The 20,041-nt window shown below is 37.8% G+C and overlaps 1 protein-coding gene across 1 annotated transcript in view; it reads right to left on the reverse strand.

The window, feature by feature from the left end:
• PTH2R (parathyroid hormone 2 receptor) overlaps positions 1–20,041 on the reverse strand; it is a 59,590-nt gene that overhangs the window by 24,779 nt on the left and 14,770 nt on the right. The window contains exons 3-7 of the mRNA XM_037166025.2: positions 12,418–12,528; positions 12,181–12,302; positions 6,806–6,903; positions 3,043–3,232; positions 1,064–1,217 (exon numbers count right to left, since the gene is read on the reverse strand). Coding sequence (XP_037021920.1) covers positions 1,064–1,217; positions 3,043–3,232; positions 6,806–6,903; positions 12,181–12,302; positions 12,418–12,528 — 675 coding nt within the window. The remainder of the gene's footprint in view (positions 1–1,063; positions 1,218–3,042; positions 3,233–6,805; positions 6,904–12,180; positions 12,303–12,417; positions 12,529–20,041) is intronic.

Consider the following 20,041-nt stretch of genomic DNA (forward strand, 5'->3'; position numbering starts at 1 on the left):
CAGAACCGACATTTTCATTGGTTAGCTATCAAACCAGAGTAAATAAAGAAAAATGAATGAATTACAATTGTGTGACCACTGCTGTAGAAATCTAAAAATATATAATGTAATTCAACATTTATTGATAAATGTGTCAGTAAATTAACACTTTACTAATGTCTAGTAAAATGGGCCAAGAAATATTCTGATTTTGGAGAGGGGAAAAAATGGGCCAAGAAATATTCTGATTTTGGAGAGGGGAAAAAAATCCTTCCAATTTCATCTTGAGCCACTTAGTTCATTTTTTTGCTATACTGAGCACCTCATAATTTTATATTAAAATAGCAATCCTGATATGCAATTGCTAATCTTGAAACTTCTTAATATTAACTACATATGAGTTTTAATTTGTCTTCAATTATAACAAACATCCTTTTCTCCACATCATGTTGCATTCATGCCTAGTCCAATCATCCCTGCAGTAGTGATAAGGCATCTTTGAAATGTGAGCTGAATATCTTTTTTTTTACATTACTTATCCCATAAGGAATTTGAATTATTTCTATCCAAAAGACATGCTAAATCTACATAATTATTTTGCACTGTTTATTGTGACATGTAGTCAAGATGGTCTTACAAATTCCTGTCTGGCATTTTCATCAGACAACCTACAAACACAAATCAACAATGAGCCATTTTAGCTCAGAAATTCAAAAATCAAAAATTTTAGGATGAAATTATTGCTCAATCAGGACACTGGCATAAGACATGAACAGAGCAGTTCCAAATGTGTAATGCACACAGTGTGTTCTTTTGTATTTCCACCAGAAAATCCTCTCAAGGATCTGGCCTAAGAGCACGAGCCATACATTAACCATGAAAAGCCTGTTGCCACTGGGAAAGTTATAGCCTTGCTCTTACAATTTTCCTCAGTGAACAATGAAAGAGAAAGAGGGAGGGATAAAGATAAAATGAGGAGCGATGACTTCAGGAAAATGGTTGAAAGAATGTTAATGACAGGCATGGCAGAAAGCCCTAACATCCATAATACACTTTCAAAGAAAAAGAGACATAATTTCCTTACCCCAGCCTATCAAGGTGAAGCCCCACAGGTATTTGGTGTCGGAAAAGAAAGCCACAAAGATTAGACTATGCAGGTAGAGACCTTCCACCAAGATCCAATAGTAGTTTGTAGCCAAGAAGTAAATAAACATCACAACAGCAATCTTGCACCCAATCTGTTGCAAACAAACCAGAGTGGAATTATATTAGAACTCCTCATTCTACTGAGTGCCAACGACAACGACTGAAAAGCGACTCCTCATTTTCCTTTTTATAATCTGCCTCTTGACATATCAAGGCCAAGGCATTTGAAAAAACTATAATAAAATTATGTTAACACAGCGTTTTTTATCATTGACAGAATTGCAGATGTCCCCCATTTTTCCTCTCTTTGCCCCCCTCCACCCAGCACCCCACAACCCCAGCTTTCTCCACACTGTAGTCTGTATCCACGGGCTTTGCATGTATGCACACATGAGGGGGGACCAAAACCAGAATTTATTTATGAAAGAATTGTGTATTTATTCTTACATATTAAACTTCAGTCACCTTCAAAGACTCTCCACTTGATGCAACACACCTATTGAGATGTTTTTTCTACTGTTCAAAACAGTTTTTGAACTCATCAATTTTGATGCCTTTTCATGCCTCTGCCATTTTTTGTTTCACCTCTTCCACATCAGCAAAATGTTTCCCTTTGAAAACTTTTTTTCATTCGGGAAAATGAAAAAAATGTTCTTCTGGGCAAGAATAGGTGAATAGGGTGGGTTGGGTATGGGGGGTCGTGCAGTTTTTGGCCAAAAACTGCTGAACACTCAGCACAGTCTAGGCTGGTGTGCTAATAAATCACACACATCATGAAATGAAAAGTGCTGAGTCTTCAAAAAATTTCACTGAAGCCAAACGTGACCTCTCACAACAACACCAGCTGGTACACTGATACAGATGGGCTCTCAGAACAAAAATCCAGTGTACTACAAGGGCCTCACCCTCCAGAAGATAATCCCAGGTTTTGGGGGGTCTCCCCTCATATGTTCTTTCTTAAGATAGTAAATTTGATTCTATTTCTAAAATAAGATTTTTTCTTAAAAAATTATTTTAAAAATTACTTTTTCTTAATTATTTCTGTTTAGAAAAAGTACCCATGATCACTACAGAAAATGAGGAAAGTATAGAAAAGCAATAAGAAGAAAATATTATCCATCATTTTACCATAAATTCATTTTATTCTGGTATTTTTTATGCCCCAAAAGTTAATTACTTAAAACATTAAATACATTGTATGAATCTAATGATTGCTAGGTGACTGTGCTGATCTGGGCCAGGCTCAGCTGATCTTGGTTGGCTAGGCTTCCTCCGAAAGGTCTACCCTCAACAAGCACACTATCACCTCTGCGTGGTTCTGCTGGGTAAAACAAGTCACAAAGCCAGTCTAGAATTGGGATCAGCAGGGACTACAAAGCTACACGGCAAAGGGCAAAGATGCAGACAGGGCATTGACTCGTACCAACAAGACAATTAATCTACTAGACTTAACGTCTAAACATATTGCTTCAAGGAGCTAATTAAATGAAACACTGGGTGATTCTATTTAGTAAATAACACCAAGATATTTAACAGCAGGATTAGGTATCATGGAATATTATATTGAAACAAGTCTGTGCTTCTACAATAAAGGACCTAAATGTCATAAGCTTTTAAATTCCAAGCTTCTGGTTTTGGAGGTGGTGACAGCTGTTATGTTATACATCAAATGCCATTTCAATCATGTGCTTTTTGCAGTTGCCATTCCAGAATATTCTTGAATGAGCAATTAAACATGAGACTTGAGCACAGAATTGAAATAGTAAGCATCAGCACACAAATTAGTCATCTACTTCAGTTAGTCTGGAGATAAAGATAAGCCCAAACAAGTTAATACATATTCAGTGACCTGTAAGATTTTACTTATGTGTAATGTTCTACAAGTCAGTAGTGAGAGAAAATGGTGAGAACACTTACATATTGTGATTTGTCCATAGAAGGCGCATCTATGAAATTCTGTAGGTCGTCCTGCATCATCAGGGACTGCAGCTCCTCCACCCCTATGTGAGCATGGACCACTCTGTCCTTGACAAAGATGCTTGCAGCTCTCAGCATGAAAGACACAAATAAGTGCAGGTGGATATAGTTCCTGGTGCAATGCAATCGTCTATGGAGAGAAAATATTCGGTTATAGATTTATCTAAAAATAGAAATGGGCAAAGGAAATATACAAATGGGCCCAACCTCCTCCCCCCCCCCAAAAAAGGAAAATGTAATAAACCTGAACAAAGACAGAAAACCATTATCATATATTTTTCAATGGAAACAACTGGGATCAATAACTAAAATGTGACTTTTCAGAAATTAACTTCAAATTTGTCCTTATCTGCTACCACGTTCATGCAGACTTTGCAGTGTTAAACATCATATTCGACTACACTAGAGCATTATGTTGTACTGCATATCGGCTCATAGAGAACCCCTTGAACAGAGATAAACATCGCCAAGACTGTTAACTTTCACATTTTCAATATATTCTCTATAAGAAAAAGTGAGATATTGTTATAGCATTATACAGTTTATTTTCTAGGCATGATGGAGAGTAAACAAGCTTATTTGAACATAAAAAGCTTTGAAACTATAAAAGGATCATAGACACAAGTGAAGTCAGTGACATACTTCATTTGTTAGATATCATAACACTAATTTCCAGTGCAGAAGGCTAACTCCAAAAAAAGAGTTTTTCTACAACTTTGATGGAAAAAAAAACTCTAGGAAAAGGTATAATCTGGTCCAAAGGCCCCGCTCAGCCACTGCTTGATTGTGAGAAAACACAACTCTCTATACTACTTCTCCTCCAGAAGACCAAGTGCCCAAGTGCCAGGGGGTAAGAAAACTTTTAATCCAATAGCCTCTTTCTCTATTTCATAAGCTAGAATGGGAAGGTCAGATGAAAATAAGCTAAACTTAGACATTCCACAAGTATTACACGTTAATATGTTAGGGACATATGTTTCTGTCCCTTGTAGTCCTCTCAGACTGGCTCTTCAAGGGGAGTGTCTTCACAGGTGAGCAGCATGTGGCCAGAGAGTTTATCATAAGCACATGAGGATTATTTACTGTGATTAGTGCCACCCCAGTATATAGTAGGCTTTGATTTTTCAGAGACTGGACACTATTTGCTATCCGAAGAAAGAAGATTTTTGTTTTGTGAAACAGAAGAGTTTCTGAAATTCTTGTATAATTCATTTTTTGTATAGTATAGCAATTACATAGAAAGTAATCATTAAAAACTCCACTGTTAAATACTGTGATGAACTGTTATGTAAATTAAAGAATTGTTAGTCACACAGATGCTCCTGAAATGTGCATTTCTCATAAACACTTGTGTCTTATTCTGAATAAGCACAGTTGAGCTTGGTGTATGGAATGGCCGCTGGATAGGAGTCAGCTAACGAAGGCTCTGTTTCCGGTTGGACCACCCATCACCTGTGACCTCGGACAATGAGCTTCGTTTTTCTTGGTCTCTAAAATGGGATAAGGCCTGCAAAGCCAATTTCATAAGACTGTTCTGAGGAACCCCTTTGTAATCCCATAGTTGTGATTGTGGTACCTTTCTACTTCAAACTTTATTGTCTCCCTGTTACCTACTTTTAGAAGACAAAATTCGAAGCCCCTGACAAGCACCTGCAAAACCTAGTGCCACAAAATCCAGTCTCTTCCAGGACATTCCAAGTGGCCGCCCCTCCCTACACACGGAGCACTGTGTTCGTGCAGGACCCTTCTATTTCCCCAGCTGTCCTCTGCTCCTTTGTACCTCTGACTGTTGCACATTCTGTTCTCAGCCTCCGGAATGTGCTGAACTCCTTCTCACCATTCAATGTCAGCTCACATGTCTTTGTTCTGGGAAGTTTTTCCCATCTTGCCAATTCCAGACTGCCTCCTTGGTGTTCCCAAAACCCTTTATATAATAGAAACTGATATTCTAGTACTAACAATATTTTATTTAATAATGACAGTACTAATACTATTTTATTTAATGGGTTGGTTTCTCTCAAGGCTGTGTACACCATTTTTCTGGTGTACAGCATAACTTGGCCGCCATTGACGCCCAAAAGAGTCTATCACATGATAGAGAAAAATGTTTGTTCAATAAATGGCCTAGTGAATCAATAAAGAAAAAGCTTTGGAAATATAAACTGTGCCGCTGCAATGTAGGTAACTGTGTGAGGAGAAGCTTTGAAATATCAGAACTAGTCATTTATTTATTAATTCAACAAATATCTGAGTACCAGTGCATACCGATCAAGTACATTGTGGCTACTGAAAATGTAGCAATGAGCAAACAGAACAAAATAAGTAAATGCCTAGACATGTTGCTTCACAATCTAGAGGAAGAGACAAAAAATAAAAAGATAAATAAGTAAATCAGGTAGTACATTAGATAGTAATAAATCAAAGGAAATAAACAAAGCAGAAAATAGGTGTGAGATGTTTCAAGAGATGGTTATAATGTGATAGGAAGTAAAATATAAAACTTTTTTCTAGTTGCAGTTTCTGTTAGCTTCTAAATGCTCTATTTCAGTTTTTTAAACTATGTCCTCACTCCTTTTCCCACACATAATTTAGCACTAAATTCTTATCCGTGTGCTATCACAAATACTGTATCTCAAAACCTTCCATTTCCATCCAGTCCCTAGGGCCACTGCCCAAGCCCAGGCCACCATCTTTTGTCCTGGATTGTTCTACAGCCTCTTCCAAATGGGCTTCCTGTCTCACTTCCCCCAGCTCACACTCCACCTCCCAGTGCGAGTGCCCTTTCTTGTCACTCCTTCGCTTGAAATCCTTCAATGGCTCTTTCTGACTCTTAGGGTTATGTTCAGTGCCTTACAACCTGCAGTTCTCAATAGCTTCTCAACCAGCTTTCCTCTCTCTTGATGCCCATCACTTACCTACACCAAAATTCCAATCACAAATACTCTACGCTTTTTTAAAATCGAAACTTAGGTTTGGAACTCTCTTCCCCAGTTTCCTCTTTTGGTTCAATCTTACTTGTACTCATGTATTTTTGAGACTCCCCTTCATTTGGGAGGTCTTCCTTCATCTCCTTCCTCTGCTCTCCCAAGTTACTGACAACCAACCGGACCACTGCCCTTCTCAAGCTGTGCACTAATGGTGTCCTCAGCCATTTGAGTTACAAGCCACCTGCAAGCATCCTGAGCATATATAGCCTATCCACGTTGTCCACTGTTCTATCTCCTTATTGGTAATCAAAAGTTTGTATTGGTATAGATTAAGTTGAATTAACTTGAACAAATAAGTAGATAAAGACTACACCAGAGCAAATGTAATAAATACTACTTCTTGATATATGACATCAAATAATTTGGGAGATTTAAAATGAATTTCTGTCCAGTGTCACCAAAGTCATTTGGGAAAAGTGACACAAGTCACTTTTCATCATGAATGAAAATGTATGTAACTCCTTCAATTCTATTCTGCATCACTTTGCAAACAAATACACTGCAATGCATATCTATTGGCTTTAGGGTGTCATAGTGCTTTGATACTTTAAGATTTTAAACAAAACCCTTCTCATGAAAACAATAAATTGTCAAAGTCAAGTAATACAATAACATTAAGCTGAATTCAAAACCTGAGTTGGGAAAAATATTCAGGGGCACAAATCGTGAGGCCTCCATGTCTTCTGTGAATAAAAATATGAATGGGAAACACGCACCTGAAGTAGCCAATGATGAGAATAGCCACAGCCAGTGAACCGAAGGAAATGGAATATCCAACAGTGTACAGGACGTAGAGGCGCTCAAAGAGTTCCTGCTGCAGGTGAAGAGATTTAATCAGAAAAGCAGGTTTGAGCCAATCAGTCGATGTAGGTAAACTTAAAAATCACACTTCTGCCAGTTTAGTGAGAGGCAATGTGTTATCACATTCATAGAATACTATAGATTACCCCCCTAGTCTTCCTTTTATCTCCTAAACTGAAGTCATGATTAAAGATGTAATAATGATATTTGGCATTTCTCATTACTTAAGTGAGGTCAAATTAAATGTCGCAATGTTTATTTCATATATTTTTGTATTGTTCATTTTAACTAATTGGAATGAAACATCAGGTACATGGAGTAAACAAAACACATGTTATGGGACTATTTTAAGGAGAAACTGGCAAAAATATGTCAGTTTTGGCATATTACTTCTAGCTCCCCTTAACTTTTTTATTGAGCTATAATTTACATAAACTAAAATGTACTAATTTTAAATGTGTGTGATGGGTTTTGACGAACCAAGTTCATTGTGCCCCTTGCAAGTCAAAAAACCACCCACCATCCACCCCCAGTGAACTCCCATTCCTATTTCTGTCACCGTAAATTAGCTCTATTTGTTCGTGTATTTCATTTACTTCTTGACTGTTCCTGGAGTTCCTAGAATTACATAATATATGCTCTTTTTGTCAATATACTGTTTTGAAACTCAGTGATGCTGCATGAATCAAACTCATTCCTTTTCAATTTTTTTATTTGAAAACAATAAAGTCACAAGAAATGGAAAAATAGTAAGAAAGGTCCCATGTACCCTTCACCCAGGACTCTCCAGCGGTTACAGAAAAAAATAACTATGCTAAAATATCAAAATCAGGAATTTGACATTGGTGCAATTTGTGTGTTTTCTGTGTCATTTTAATGCACCTGTAAATTTTTATCCCCATCACTGCAATCAAGACAGAGAGCTAGTCCATCACCACAAAGACCTCCCTGTGCTGTCCCTTTGCCCCCTCCCTTCCATCCCTAACAGCCAGCCACCATTCATCTGCTTCCATCTCTACAATTCTGTCATTTCATAAATGTTCTATAAGTGGAGTTGTGCATACAGTAAGTGACCTTTTGAGAATGGCTTTTTTCACTCAGATAATGACCTCAAAACCCATTTAAGTTGTTGCATGTATCATCAAGTTTGTTCATTTTCTATTGCTAATTTTCCCACTGGCTTTATGCACCTTTTTCACTAAATCATCTAACATATTTATAATAGTTTGTCATTAAGGAGACATCTGCTAATTTGAACACCTGGGTCATCTGTTTCTTTCTGCTGTTATTTTTACTCTAGATTTTGGATCCCTGCCTTGTAATTTTTTATGATATTCCAGGCATTGCAGGTCAAAGTATAGCAGGAACCAAGTACATAATTTTAGTGGCCTGAAAGGGACAGACCTCTCCTTTTCTCAGGCTTCTTGGTGGGGTGAATGGATTACTCTGTTCTTAAACTGGAGTTGGGCTTTGTTGTAGCTTTTGTTTTGCTTTCTTTATTATGATTCTTTCATCTTGGTTTTAGGCTTTGAGAGCTATGTCAAGACATCCCCTTCAGCAGACCCCAGGATCCAAGCTCTGGCAACCTCTGGTGTCCATTACATGGGCTTCAGTCCTACCGACAAGTCCCCAAGCCACAGGAGAACTCTTTCTGTTGTTTGAACCACCCAGCAGCTTTTTAAGTTGCTGGGGGGTTTTCACTTGGCTCTCCAGCTCTTCCCTGGGCTTTCTGCATCTCAGCAGATCTCACTGCACCCCAATGCCGGGCCCCAGTTTTCAGTGAGGCACTGCCTTGCTTTCAGAGGCATCCAACCTGCAGCCCGCATGCAGCCCAACACAAAATCATAAATTTACTTAAAACCTTTGTTTTGCTCATCAGTTTCATTAGCGTTTGTCTATTTAATGTGTGGGCCAAAACAATTCTTACTCCAGAGTGCCCCAGAGACGCCAAAAGGTTGAACAGCCCTACTAGACCAAAGCCTCTGTGCCTGGGAACAATCTTTCCCAGCTCTGCTTAGTCAGGCTGCTGCCTTTCACGCACCGACATCCGTGCACCGTGGGGATTTCCCGCCCTTCCCTGGCCGGTGGGCTGCAACAGCCATGCACTTAGTGAGGGCTCCATGCGCCTCAACACATGGCTCTCACCTCCTCTGTGTCTTCAGCTTGCTGCTGCCTTCCCCTGTTCATGAGGGCCCCATGCACATCTTGGGGGATTTCTCTCAGCCCTCCTGTGCTGTCCCAGCCCTTGGCACACTGCCGCCTCCAGGCACCCAGGGAAGGAAGGCCCCATGGGAAACAACTGGCTGGTGGGCTATTAATAGCCCACTGTGAGTGGGACTCAGCCCTCCGGATCCTAAGCCCCTGTGCCAACCTTGTCTGTTAAAAGTTGGTTTGAAAGTCTGATTATATCCTTTTTATCCCTTTCCCTGGTTTGGTTGCTCCTCTTCTGCTGCAGACCCAGGACGAATGCATCCACGGGTCTCTTCTCTCAGAGAAAGGGCTTGCCCTCCTCCAGAATTTGGTTCATTTTCACTTTTGGCGTCCTTTACTCACTAATGCATTTTTTACAAATTATTGATTTTGTATCTCACTCCACTTATTGTTGCAACTTCCTGACTAGAAGCGGAAGACTCTGCCTTTGGTTCTTTTTTTAACACTTACTACACGGTATTTTGTTAATAAAACTTTAAAGTGTTTTATATAAAATAGTTGGATAATGTGTAAAATACAAAACAGAGGAAAACAACTCCCAAATTCTCACCAACCAAAAAGAAACAGTTAGTATTTCACGTATTTTTTAATTCTATTTCTATGCATCATTGCCTATTGTGTTGGACATCTTCATCCTCAATTTATACACATTTTTACATGTTTTTTTTCAATTAAATGTATGAGAAAAGAATTTTCTAAGGCCAAAAACCCTTAACAAAAAAATTAAGTTTATTTAACTAGTTCATCATTGGAAATTTTAATTCTTCACAATATCCACATAATTATTAACCCTTCAGAGGTCACAGCTGGTCTAAGAGATACAAATATTTTTCTTCTTTTTTAAAGATTTTATCTTTATTTATATTTAGAAAGAGAGGAAGGGAGGAGAGAAGCACCAATGTGTGGTTGCCTCTCATGTGCCCCAAGTAGGGACTTGGCCTGCAACCCAGGCACGTGCCCTTACTGGGAATCAAACCAGTGACACTTTGGTTTGCAGCCTGCACTCAACAAATATTTTTCTTAATGGTTCAGTAAATCCATTTGGTTCCCCCCCCATTCCAAATCGTTGTGCTTGAATCCTAGAAGTATGATTATAAGCTCAAAGGATAGAACCCTTTGAAGTTTTTAAATATATATTGCTAAATAGCTTCCCAGAAATACACTTTGCCTTTAGACAAGAGATATATGATACAGTAATTTACACAATAAGCTGGTGTTTTAGATCTCATACACTAAAGAATTTAATAATCTTGTAATCTATCATGATGTTTTTTTCCTTCTATTTTATTAAAAGTAATTATCTCATTCTGTCAAGCCAATGATATAGAAATTATTTAAAGAATGAAATAATGGATATTTTAAATATCTTAGTCTTATTTCCCCTACAAAGATGCTGCATTTATTTGAAATGCACACTTTTTTTATTTTGTGTTTCTTATACAAAATTTTTTCTTTATAACCATTAATAACTAATATTGCATAACTAAGTAATATTGTTTTTTCCTAAAGTATCAAAAATGTCAGAAAATATCCAGTTTCCTTATTAGAAGATATTTACTTTTCTTAAGTTTTCTCAAATTATTGCTTATGGTTGTAAACAATAGAAACACTTTCTATTTTTAATTCAAGAGATCAAATTATTTATGCTAACAAAATTCCTCAAATTTTTCAATTAAATTTTAAATCATTTTTATATAAAATAGTGTATATCTTGGGTATATTACCATCCTTAGGTATCTTGATTCTTAGAATACATCATAACCACAAAAAACGGTCATAAAATTAGAGTTCAGTGTAAATAAAACCATGATTGGAATTTAAAGGCCATTTAAAACCTGTGAAAGACTTGCATTTTTTCATAATTAAATGCACAAATAAATTCATCACAGAGTACAGTAGATATCATGAATGTTATTTGTGTCTATGGAATTGAAATCATTTTGAAGCATTTTTTACTATCATTGCTGGCATTCGTTCAACTGCAGAGTATACAACAATCTCACATTCACTAGTTTTGTCTAAGAAGTTCACCAACAATGAAATACAAACTGAAGATCTTCCAGCAACTTACTAAACAGCTCGCTTAGGTAGTAATAATGCCTTATGTTAGAAAAGAAAAAGGTCTGACTATTTACTGAAAAATCAAAGAAATCTTCAACTCACCACTTCTCACCCACTTCCTCACCACCTAAAAAAATCATGCAGCATAAAGAAAAATATCTACTGTCGGAGAGTTTACGTATGACAGCTGCTCTCAGGGCTCTCATAAAAATCATTTACGCACCAGTTTGCCGTGTTCACTCCCGGCCCCCTCTGCATGTCATCATGCATTTCACTCACGTGGTCTGAGTGATAGGAGTTTAAGCATGACTTTAAAGCACCACGTATAACTTAAAAGTAAATATCTAGACGTTTTCAAAGTTTACAGCACTCATGAGAAATTTGTAAATCAGAGCTGTGCTTTAGACCCTGCCGTTCGTGAGCGTGTAACTTTGGTCAACGCTTAACCTTGGGTTTGGAGTTGACTGTCGTGTGTGAAATTGAGGTACCATGACGGAGCACCTGCAGAACGCCCCTTGCTCCTCTTTAATCCTGCAACTCTAGTCTTTCACATACTAATGAAATCAACTACTGGCAAATCTTAAGAGATGGAAAATACATCTCTAAAATACAAAGCTTTTCCTAGAATGTAGAATGAGATGAGAAGCAGACATCTACAGATAATCAAAAGAAAATCAGGAATCATGATGCCAATTACTTACTTAAATCTTTATACATAATATAATCTAATGTAAACATAATGTAACGCAACAATACACAGAAAGACACATATTTATAAGCATATCTGTATGTATCTTAGCCAGGTAACTCTAACCTAAAGAAAATACCAGAATGTTTCAGGCCCTGGACCTTTCCTTAACTAGGTATCTGAAGATCCCAACCTTGTTTTTACCTTTTATAATCTTTGTGTCATAGAATAAAAGGGGTTTTACATATAATGGTTGACAATCAAAAATTGCAAAAAAAAATCATTATTTGGCTTTCCCGTAGGGATCCACAAACACAAAATCACCACTACCTTTCCTATGCCGATGTCTGGCTGAAGAAAGCGAAGGCAGTCTGAATAATTAGCCCAGGTTTTATTTAAACTGTGCATAAAATCCCATGTTCCATTGGGGTTACAGTGTCGGAAAGCAATGCCTGTGAAGACAGGAAGAAAAACAGTGAGATTGCTCAGGTCCCTTAGAGTCCATTACCAAAAAAAAAAAAAAGTAAGTTTCTGTTCCAAATTAACCATTTCAGAAAAACCCAATACCTTTATGATTGAAGTCATAAATATAAGAAGGACATGGGACAGCTGATATTTTCCCCACTTTTCCTCTGGGCCAACAAATGAGTCCATCCCATTCTGGAAAACAATTTCCCTCTGATGAAAAAAGAAATTTAAAAGCAAATAAACAAAAACGCAGTTAGGATCGGAGAGTAAATTCGTTCAAAATATAGAATGTCAAGCCACTGCCTGTAACGAAATGTAAAACAAACCGGTAGTTTTGGAAACTAGAATGAGGTAGATAGGATGTAAATGTCCTAAAATTCACCCACTCAGCCCCATTAAAAGGCCATTGATAGGAACACTTGATTTGCATAAATTTAAAACATTTTAGTGATTCCAACATGAATGAGTTACAGCAATTAATATATAAGAAACATTAGAATTCACTGTGAACAACTTCTGCAGTAAAATTTTTCCAACTATTATAGCTATAGCTACTTTTTGTACCCTAGATTTTATTTTTAAATTGCTGTTAAAAAACATGACATATGAAACAGATTGAGTTTCACAGGTAAGCTCCAAGATGTGGGTTTGCCTTTTACTAACACTTATAGTAATTCCTTTGTGTCTAGCACTCATTTCACAGAAAATTCTCATAAGCCCTCCTCTCCTCCGGATGAATCCACGATCCTCTCACTCCTCACAACCTCCACTGCCACCAGCACGGTCCACGCCCGTCATCAGCAACATGGTCTTCCTGACTCTTGCTTGCTCTCCTTTCATTTCTTCTTCTTTTATTCATTACAGTAGACATTCAATACTCTATTAGCTCCAGGTATATAGAATGGTGTTTAGATATTTATATAATTTATGAAGTGATCCGCCCATAAGTCTAGTACCTACTGGCACCATATACAGTGATCGTAATATTATTGCCTACATTCCCTACACTGTATTTACATCCTCATGCCTGTTTTGTAACTGCCAATTTGTACTTAAACCCTTCATCTTATTCACCCAGTTCCCCCAAACACCCCGCCCATCTAACAACCATCAGTTTGTTCTCCGTATCCAAGTATGTTTCTGTTTAGATTGCTTATTTTGTTATTTAGATTCCATATATAAGTGAAATCACATGGTATTTGTCTTTCTCTGTCTGACTTAGCTCAAAAAGATATATTCATCCATTCCTATGTTCATTGCAGCATTACTTACAATATCCAAGATATGGAAGCCAATCTCAGTGTCCATCCATAGATGACTGGATAAAGATGTGGTTCATATCTACAATGGAATATTACTCGGCCATAAGGAAGAATGAAATCGTACCACTTGTGACAGCATAGATGGACCTAGAGGGCATTATGCTAAGTGAAATAAGTTCTTTAATTTATTCTTAATATAATAGCCCCAAATCACCCAAAGGCTTCCTATCTCCCTCTGAGCAAAAGCCAAGCCTTTACAATGTCTGAAGGCTCCGACAGGATGGCCCTCTCCCTAGATTACCTCCTTGACCTCAACCCCTGCCAAAGGCCTCTTTTCTCTCCTGTGAACTCAACGCCATTGCCTGGGACAGCCTCCAAGGGAATATTCCCTTACCTCCTACGGGTTTTTACCCAAACTTCAACTTCTGAGCAGACTTTCCCCTTGTGAAATTATACCCTGACACACTCTGTATCACCTTTCCTGATATATTTTTTACCTCCCAATATTGTGTTATTTTACTATTGTTTTCTTAAACCATAGGGTTGAAGCCCCTGAGGGTGGGGGATTTTGCCTGTTTACTCTCATGCATTAGCCACCTGGCCCTTAGCAGGGAGGGGCTGAACAAGAGTCAGCAGGTGTCAACACTCAGTTCTGCGGGACTCCTCTCCATTAGTTGTGTATTGACCTTCCAAACAGAGAGCATTTCAGCCATGTTATACTCCGACTTCCCAAACAGAGACCACTCTTCCTAGTCCGACCTTCACAAATTACCACAATTTATTACTTCACCATTCTGTCACTCAGAAGTCCAGCAAGCATGGCTGGATTTCTGCTTCCAGACCCACAAGGCCAAAATCAAGGTGTGGGCAGGGCTGTGTTCCCTTCTGGGGGCTCTGACAGAGAACTGTCTCCTTACTCCCACAGCTGTAGGACTGAGGTCCCCATTTCCTTGCCAGCTGTCACCTGAGGGCTATTTCCAATTTCTAGAAGCTACAAGCATTTCTTAGCTCAAGACCCCCTTCCTCCATCTTTAACATCAACAAAGCACGTCGAATACTTGTCACATTTTGAGTCTCTCGCTTTCCTTTTCTGTGACTCTTCTGCCCTCCTCAACCACTTTTCAGAGCCCGTGTGATCACACTGGGCCCATCCAAGTAATCCAGGATGATCCACCTCTTTTAAGTCCCACAACCTCAACTCCATCTATGATGCCCCTTTATCATGTAACAGGACATGCACAGGCATAACACCAGATATTAGGGAGTGGACATCTTTGGGACATGACTTATTTTGTTAGTAGGGGTACTAGCCATTACAGCTCTCTCAATTTTTTGTTACCAATTACACTAATTGTGGCCGACGTTTTTTCGTTCTCACTAATGTTCATGACCTCAAGTTTGTTCCCTTTTGAATACTCAGCATAACAGAACCTCCCACAAACACAGATCTCTGCAAAACAGAATTCAGCATAAATCTGAAATGCACTTCTTAGTGTCCACCATATCACACAGAAACACGTATTTGATTTGCTTTGTGCCTTGCTGAGGCAATTTTTTAAAAAAGAAAGAAAATGTCTTCCCCCACCCACACTCTTCTTACAGAAGAGAACCTGTTCCCAGAAACAGCCACACTTTGTTCACATTATAAAAGCCTGGGCTTTACATTCTGCAAGAAACCAGGAACTGCTTACACTGGCTCCTGCGTCTGAGGCACAGCTCACCTGCCTCTCCACCCTCACCTGCTTTTTGCCTGGTTGTTTTCCTTCCTGTCTAAACAGAGTGGAATAAATCGATCTCTCCTATCAACTTTGCACCAGACACTCCTCTCTCTTGATAGCATTCCAGATGGCTTCCCATCCATCGCTTTGTCTTTAACAAGCCACGCATCCTTGCTCATCCCCGATGCCCAGTCCTTTACCTGGTAGACATCCACTGTGCAGTCTACATAAATTGAAGCCCAACACACACTCCTGTGTTCTTGTAACGAGTTGTTCCTCTAAAATGTACCTAGCAATGTCATGTGAGGCGTTCTGGCCAGAGTTGAGCACATGATGGAATAAGGTCTTTGGATAAGACTGAAATCCAATGACCAGTTTATTCTATAGTCTTGTGGTCTTTAAACTGCTGTGGAGAAAAATCTCTGATTTTTCCTCATGTTCGGAAAAGGACAGTTTTCTGGTTCCCTACAGGGTACCAGTCCACACACATATGTACACAGACATAACCGCCAAAATCCAGAAAACCAATACTCCCCAAAATAAGGTTTCTATACACATGTTCACCACTCTGGTGGCTTTTGGACAAACACAATGATAACTATTCTCAAAAGCTTGACAAGCTTGAGGAAGCCGTGACCGCAGTGGTAATACAGAGATCTGAATTAACATCTACTCTTTGATAATTATCTCACCCTTATGTGAGTGAATACTTTCATTATTTAGTAAGAAACTAATTAATTGCCTGATGACTCTCCAATCTCCCTTTATAAATTAATACCATTAATCACATTTCCTGTTCTCTTTTGTATGTGATAGGACAAACCAGTACCAGTGAAGTTTGTTAATCTATGATATTTTTCACAGGACAATCTAAAATTTCAAGACTCTGCCTTGGTCTCTTCAGTTCTACAGTAACAATACATTTGTGAGTGGAGCCAGTGTCAATAATACTTGGATTGTGTTTTTAAACACTTGACTAGTTTTATAACTGGTTATTTGCATTTATATTTTCTTTTTCTTTCTTTCATAGACATGAAGAAGATTTTTATTTTTTATTACAAATTTTTATAAACAAAACAGAGAATATTATATATCTATCATCTAGAATTGACACTTGTTAATATTTTGCCATAGTATTTCATATTTATTTTTTGTGGTGGCATTTTAAATTAAGTTGCAGATAGCATAACAACTCACTCCTAAATATTTTAATACGTATCTCCTGATTTTAGAAAAAATTAAAAATAAAAATTTTTTAAGTTAGCTAGTGAATTCAAAATGTCATTCTACATTTTTACATACAAAGGGAAGAAATTTAGAGTCAATTCACATATAATTAGACATCTTTTGTTCAAAGGTAGACCAAAGTTTGACCAGATTTAATTCAATCCTATTTGTATGGAGAAATGTCTCAAAGAAAGTGCCTTTTCTCCTTTAATATTTATCCACCCACTTGTTTCATATGTCCCACACCTTTAGGTGTTATATAAGTTTACATCCAGATCGTCTGCTCTTTTTATGTGCGACTCTGTGGTGTGTCACTGACTCACGCTCGCTTGCCTTCACCTGCGCTGTTCCCTGTGCCTGGAACGTCCTTCCCTTCCTCCTCTACACCTCGCACTCCCCCAGGAAACCCCCTCTAGCCCCTCCACAATGAATTAAGCAGCCTTTTCCATACTCGTGGTGTCTCTGTTGTTAGTAACATCCTACTGAAAATATCAGTCTCCTTAACTATGTCCTAACCTCCGAGGGGCAAAGACAGAATCAGATTCATTTTTTCCAGTGTGTAGTAAGAAGTGACACACTGGGGACACATAGTATATTTGACAAATGTGAAAAGGACACTGAAGATGATAATGTTAGACTAAGTAATCCCTAAGATATCTTCCAGCTCAAAATTTCCTGAGATTTTAGGGAAAATAGCTTGCTCAGCCCTCCATACATAATAATCCTTACAAATTGCTCATGGTGTAGTGCTCCTTCCATGTCCTATCCAGGTAGCACGGCTGACCCCCTTTGACACTGTCAGTCTGGCCATTCACATGGCTGCTTCCCAGTGAAGGCATCAACAAAGGCTAAAATAAGATAAAGACCTTCCTTAAAACATGGCTGGGCTGGCTATGCATTACAAGAATAAATCTGGGGCCAGAAATTATTCTGCAGCGTCAGCAAGCACTGCATTGGAGGCTTTTCTAGGTTAATCACTGAAAGAATTAAATATAATATATATCTCACAGAGTAACAGGGGGAGGAAGGAGGAAGCAAGAAACAAGTCTCGATTCAAAAGAACCCAAAAGAAGGTGGGGTGAGTAGTGGAAGGAAGGAAAAGGTGGTGAAATGAAGAGCCCAAATAAGATGAATTAAATAGTAGAATTAAAATCAGGTACTATATATTATAAATGCAATTAATGTAATTGGACTAAATACTTCAGTTAATAGACAAAGATCATCAGAATAGATAACAAGGAATCCATACATGTCTTATTTATAAGAGACACTACCAAAACATAAGTATACAGAAAAGTTTAGTGAAAGAACAGGAAAAGATAGGGACTTGTTTCATGGACATAAAGTATCAACTTTTGCAAGATGATTGGTTGCACCACAATGTGAATATATGTAACACTACTGAAACATATACTAAAAATGTTTAAGAATGGTAAATTTAATGTTATGTGTATTTTATAATTAGCAACATTTCTAAAGGGTGGAAAAAGATATGTAAGGCAAATACCTATCAAGAGAGAAAGAAATTTTCTTTACTAAATATTGGTACTTTTAATATAATAAATTTATATTATTTTATATTTAAAGCAAAAGTCCACTACAGATAAAGAGGGCTGTTTCATGTCAATGAAAGGTGTAATTTACCAGGAAATATAACATTTCTAAACTTGTATACCTAATATTTTCAAAATATGTGAAGCAAAAAATTCGCCATCATAGTGGGAGATTTTAAGATATAAACCTCAGACAAGAATAGGCCAAGCAGATGAAAATCATTATGGATACAGAATACATGAATAATACAACCAATAACCTTAACCTAGTGGACACTGTAAGACAACGGACTCAGAGAATCACATTCCATTGAAGACCACATGGAACATTTACTAAAACTGACCACAATATAAGCCAGTAAGTCACAACACATTGTTAAGAATCAGTACTGACCTACAGCCAATATCATACTCAATGGGAAAAAACTAAAAGCTTTTCCACTAAGATCAGGAACAAGACAAGGTTGTCCACTTTCACCACTTCTATTCAATATAGTATTGGAAGTTTTAGCCACAGCGATCAGGCAAGAAAAGGAAATAAAAGGCATCCAAATAGGAAAGGAGGAAGCAAAACTTTCACTGTTTGCAGATGACATGATAGTGTACATGGAAAATCCTATAGACTCTACCCAAAAACTGCTCAAACTAATTAATGAGTTTGGCAAAACAGCTGGTTACAAAGTCAATATCCAGAAATCAAAGTCATTTTTGTATACCAACAGTGAATCAGCAGAAGCAGAAATAAAGAGAAAAATCCCATTTGATATAGCAAAAAGAAAAATAAAATATCTGGGAATAAACCTAACTAAGGAGGTAAAAAACCTGTATGCAGAAAACTACACAGCCCTGAAGAACGAAATCAAGGAAGACACAAACAAATGGAAACATATACCGTGTTCATGGATTGGAAGAATTAACATCATCAAAATGTCCATACTACCCAAAGCAATATACAGATTCAATGCAATACCTATTAAAGTACCAATGGCATATTTCACAGACATAGAACAAACACTTCGAAAATTTATATGGAACCATAAACGAGCTCGAATAGCAGCTGCTCTTTTGAGAAAGAAGAACAAAGTAGGGGGGATCACAATACCTGATATCAAACTGTATTACAAGGCCACCGTAATCAAAACAGCCTGGTACTGGCATAAAAACAGGCACATAGACCAATGGAACAGAACAGAGAGCCCAGAAATCAACCCAACTCTCTACAGTCAATTAATATTCGACAAAGGGGGGCAGTAACATAAAATGGAGTAAAGATAGCCTCTTCAACAAATGGTGTTGGGAGAACTGGACAGCTACATGCAAAAAAATGAAACTTGAGCACAGACTTACACCATACACCAAAATAAATTCAAGGTGGATAAAAGACTTAAATGTAAGTCATAACACCATTAAAGTCCTAGAGGAGAACATTGGCAAGAAAATCTCAGATATTTCACGCAGCAACTTCTTTACTGATATGTCCCCTAGAGTAAGGAATGTAAAGGAAAGAATAAACAAATGGGATCTCATCAAAATAAAAAGCTTCTGCATGGCTAAAGAAAACAGTATTAAATTAGCAAGACAACCAACTGTATGGGAAAACATATTTGCCAATGATACCTCAGACAAAGGTTTAATCTCTAAAATATACAAAGAACTTACACGACTCCACTCTAAGAAGACACCCAACCCAATTAGAAAATGGGAAAAGGACTTGAACAAACACTTCTCCAAGGAGGACATACAGAACATTCAGAGACACATGAAGAGATGCTCAATATCATTAGCTATCAGAGAGATGCAAATTAAAACCACAATGAGATACCACTTTACACCAGTCAGGATGGCTATCATAAACAAAGCAACAAACAAATGTTGGAGGGGTTGTGGGGAAAAGGGGTCCTTAGTTCACTGTTGGTGGGAGTGCAGACTGGTACAACCATTATGGAAAACAGTATGGAATTTT

This window comes from Artibeus jamaicensis, unplaced genomic scaffold (assembly GCF_021234435.1).
Source record: "Artibeus jamaicensis isolate MK-2021 breed Jamaican fruit bat unplaced genomic scaffold, CSHL_Jam_final contig_1015, whole genome shotgun sequence".
Classification (NCBI taxonomy): Eukaryota; Metazoa; Chordata; class Mammalia; order Chiroptera; family Phyllostomidae; genus Artibeus; species Artibeus jamaicensis.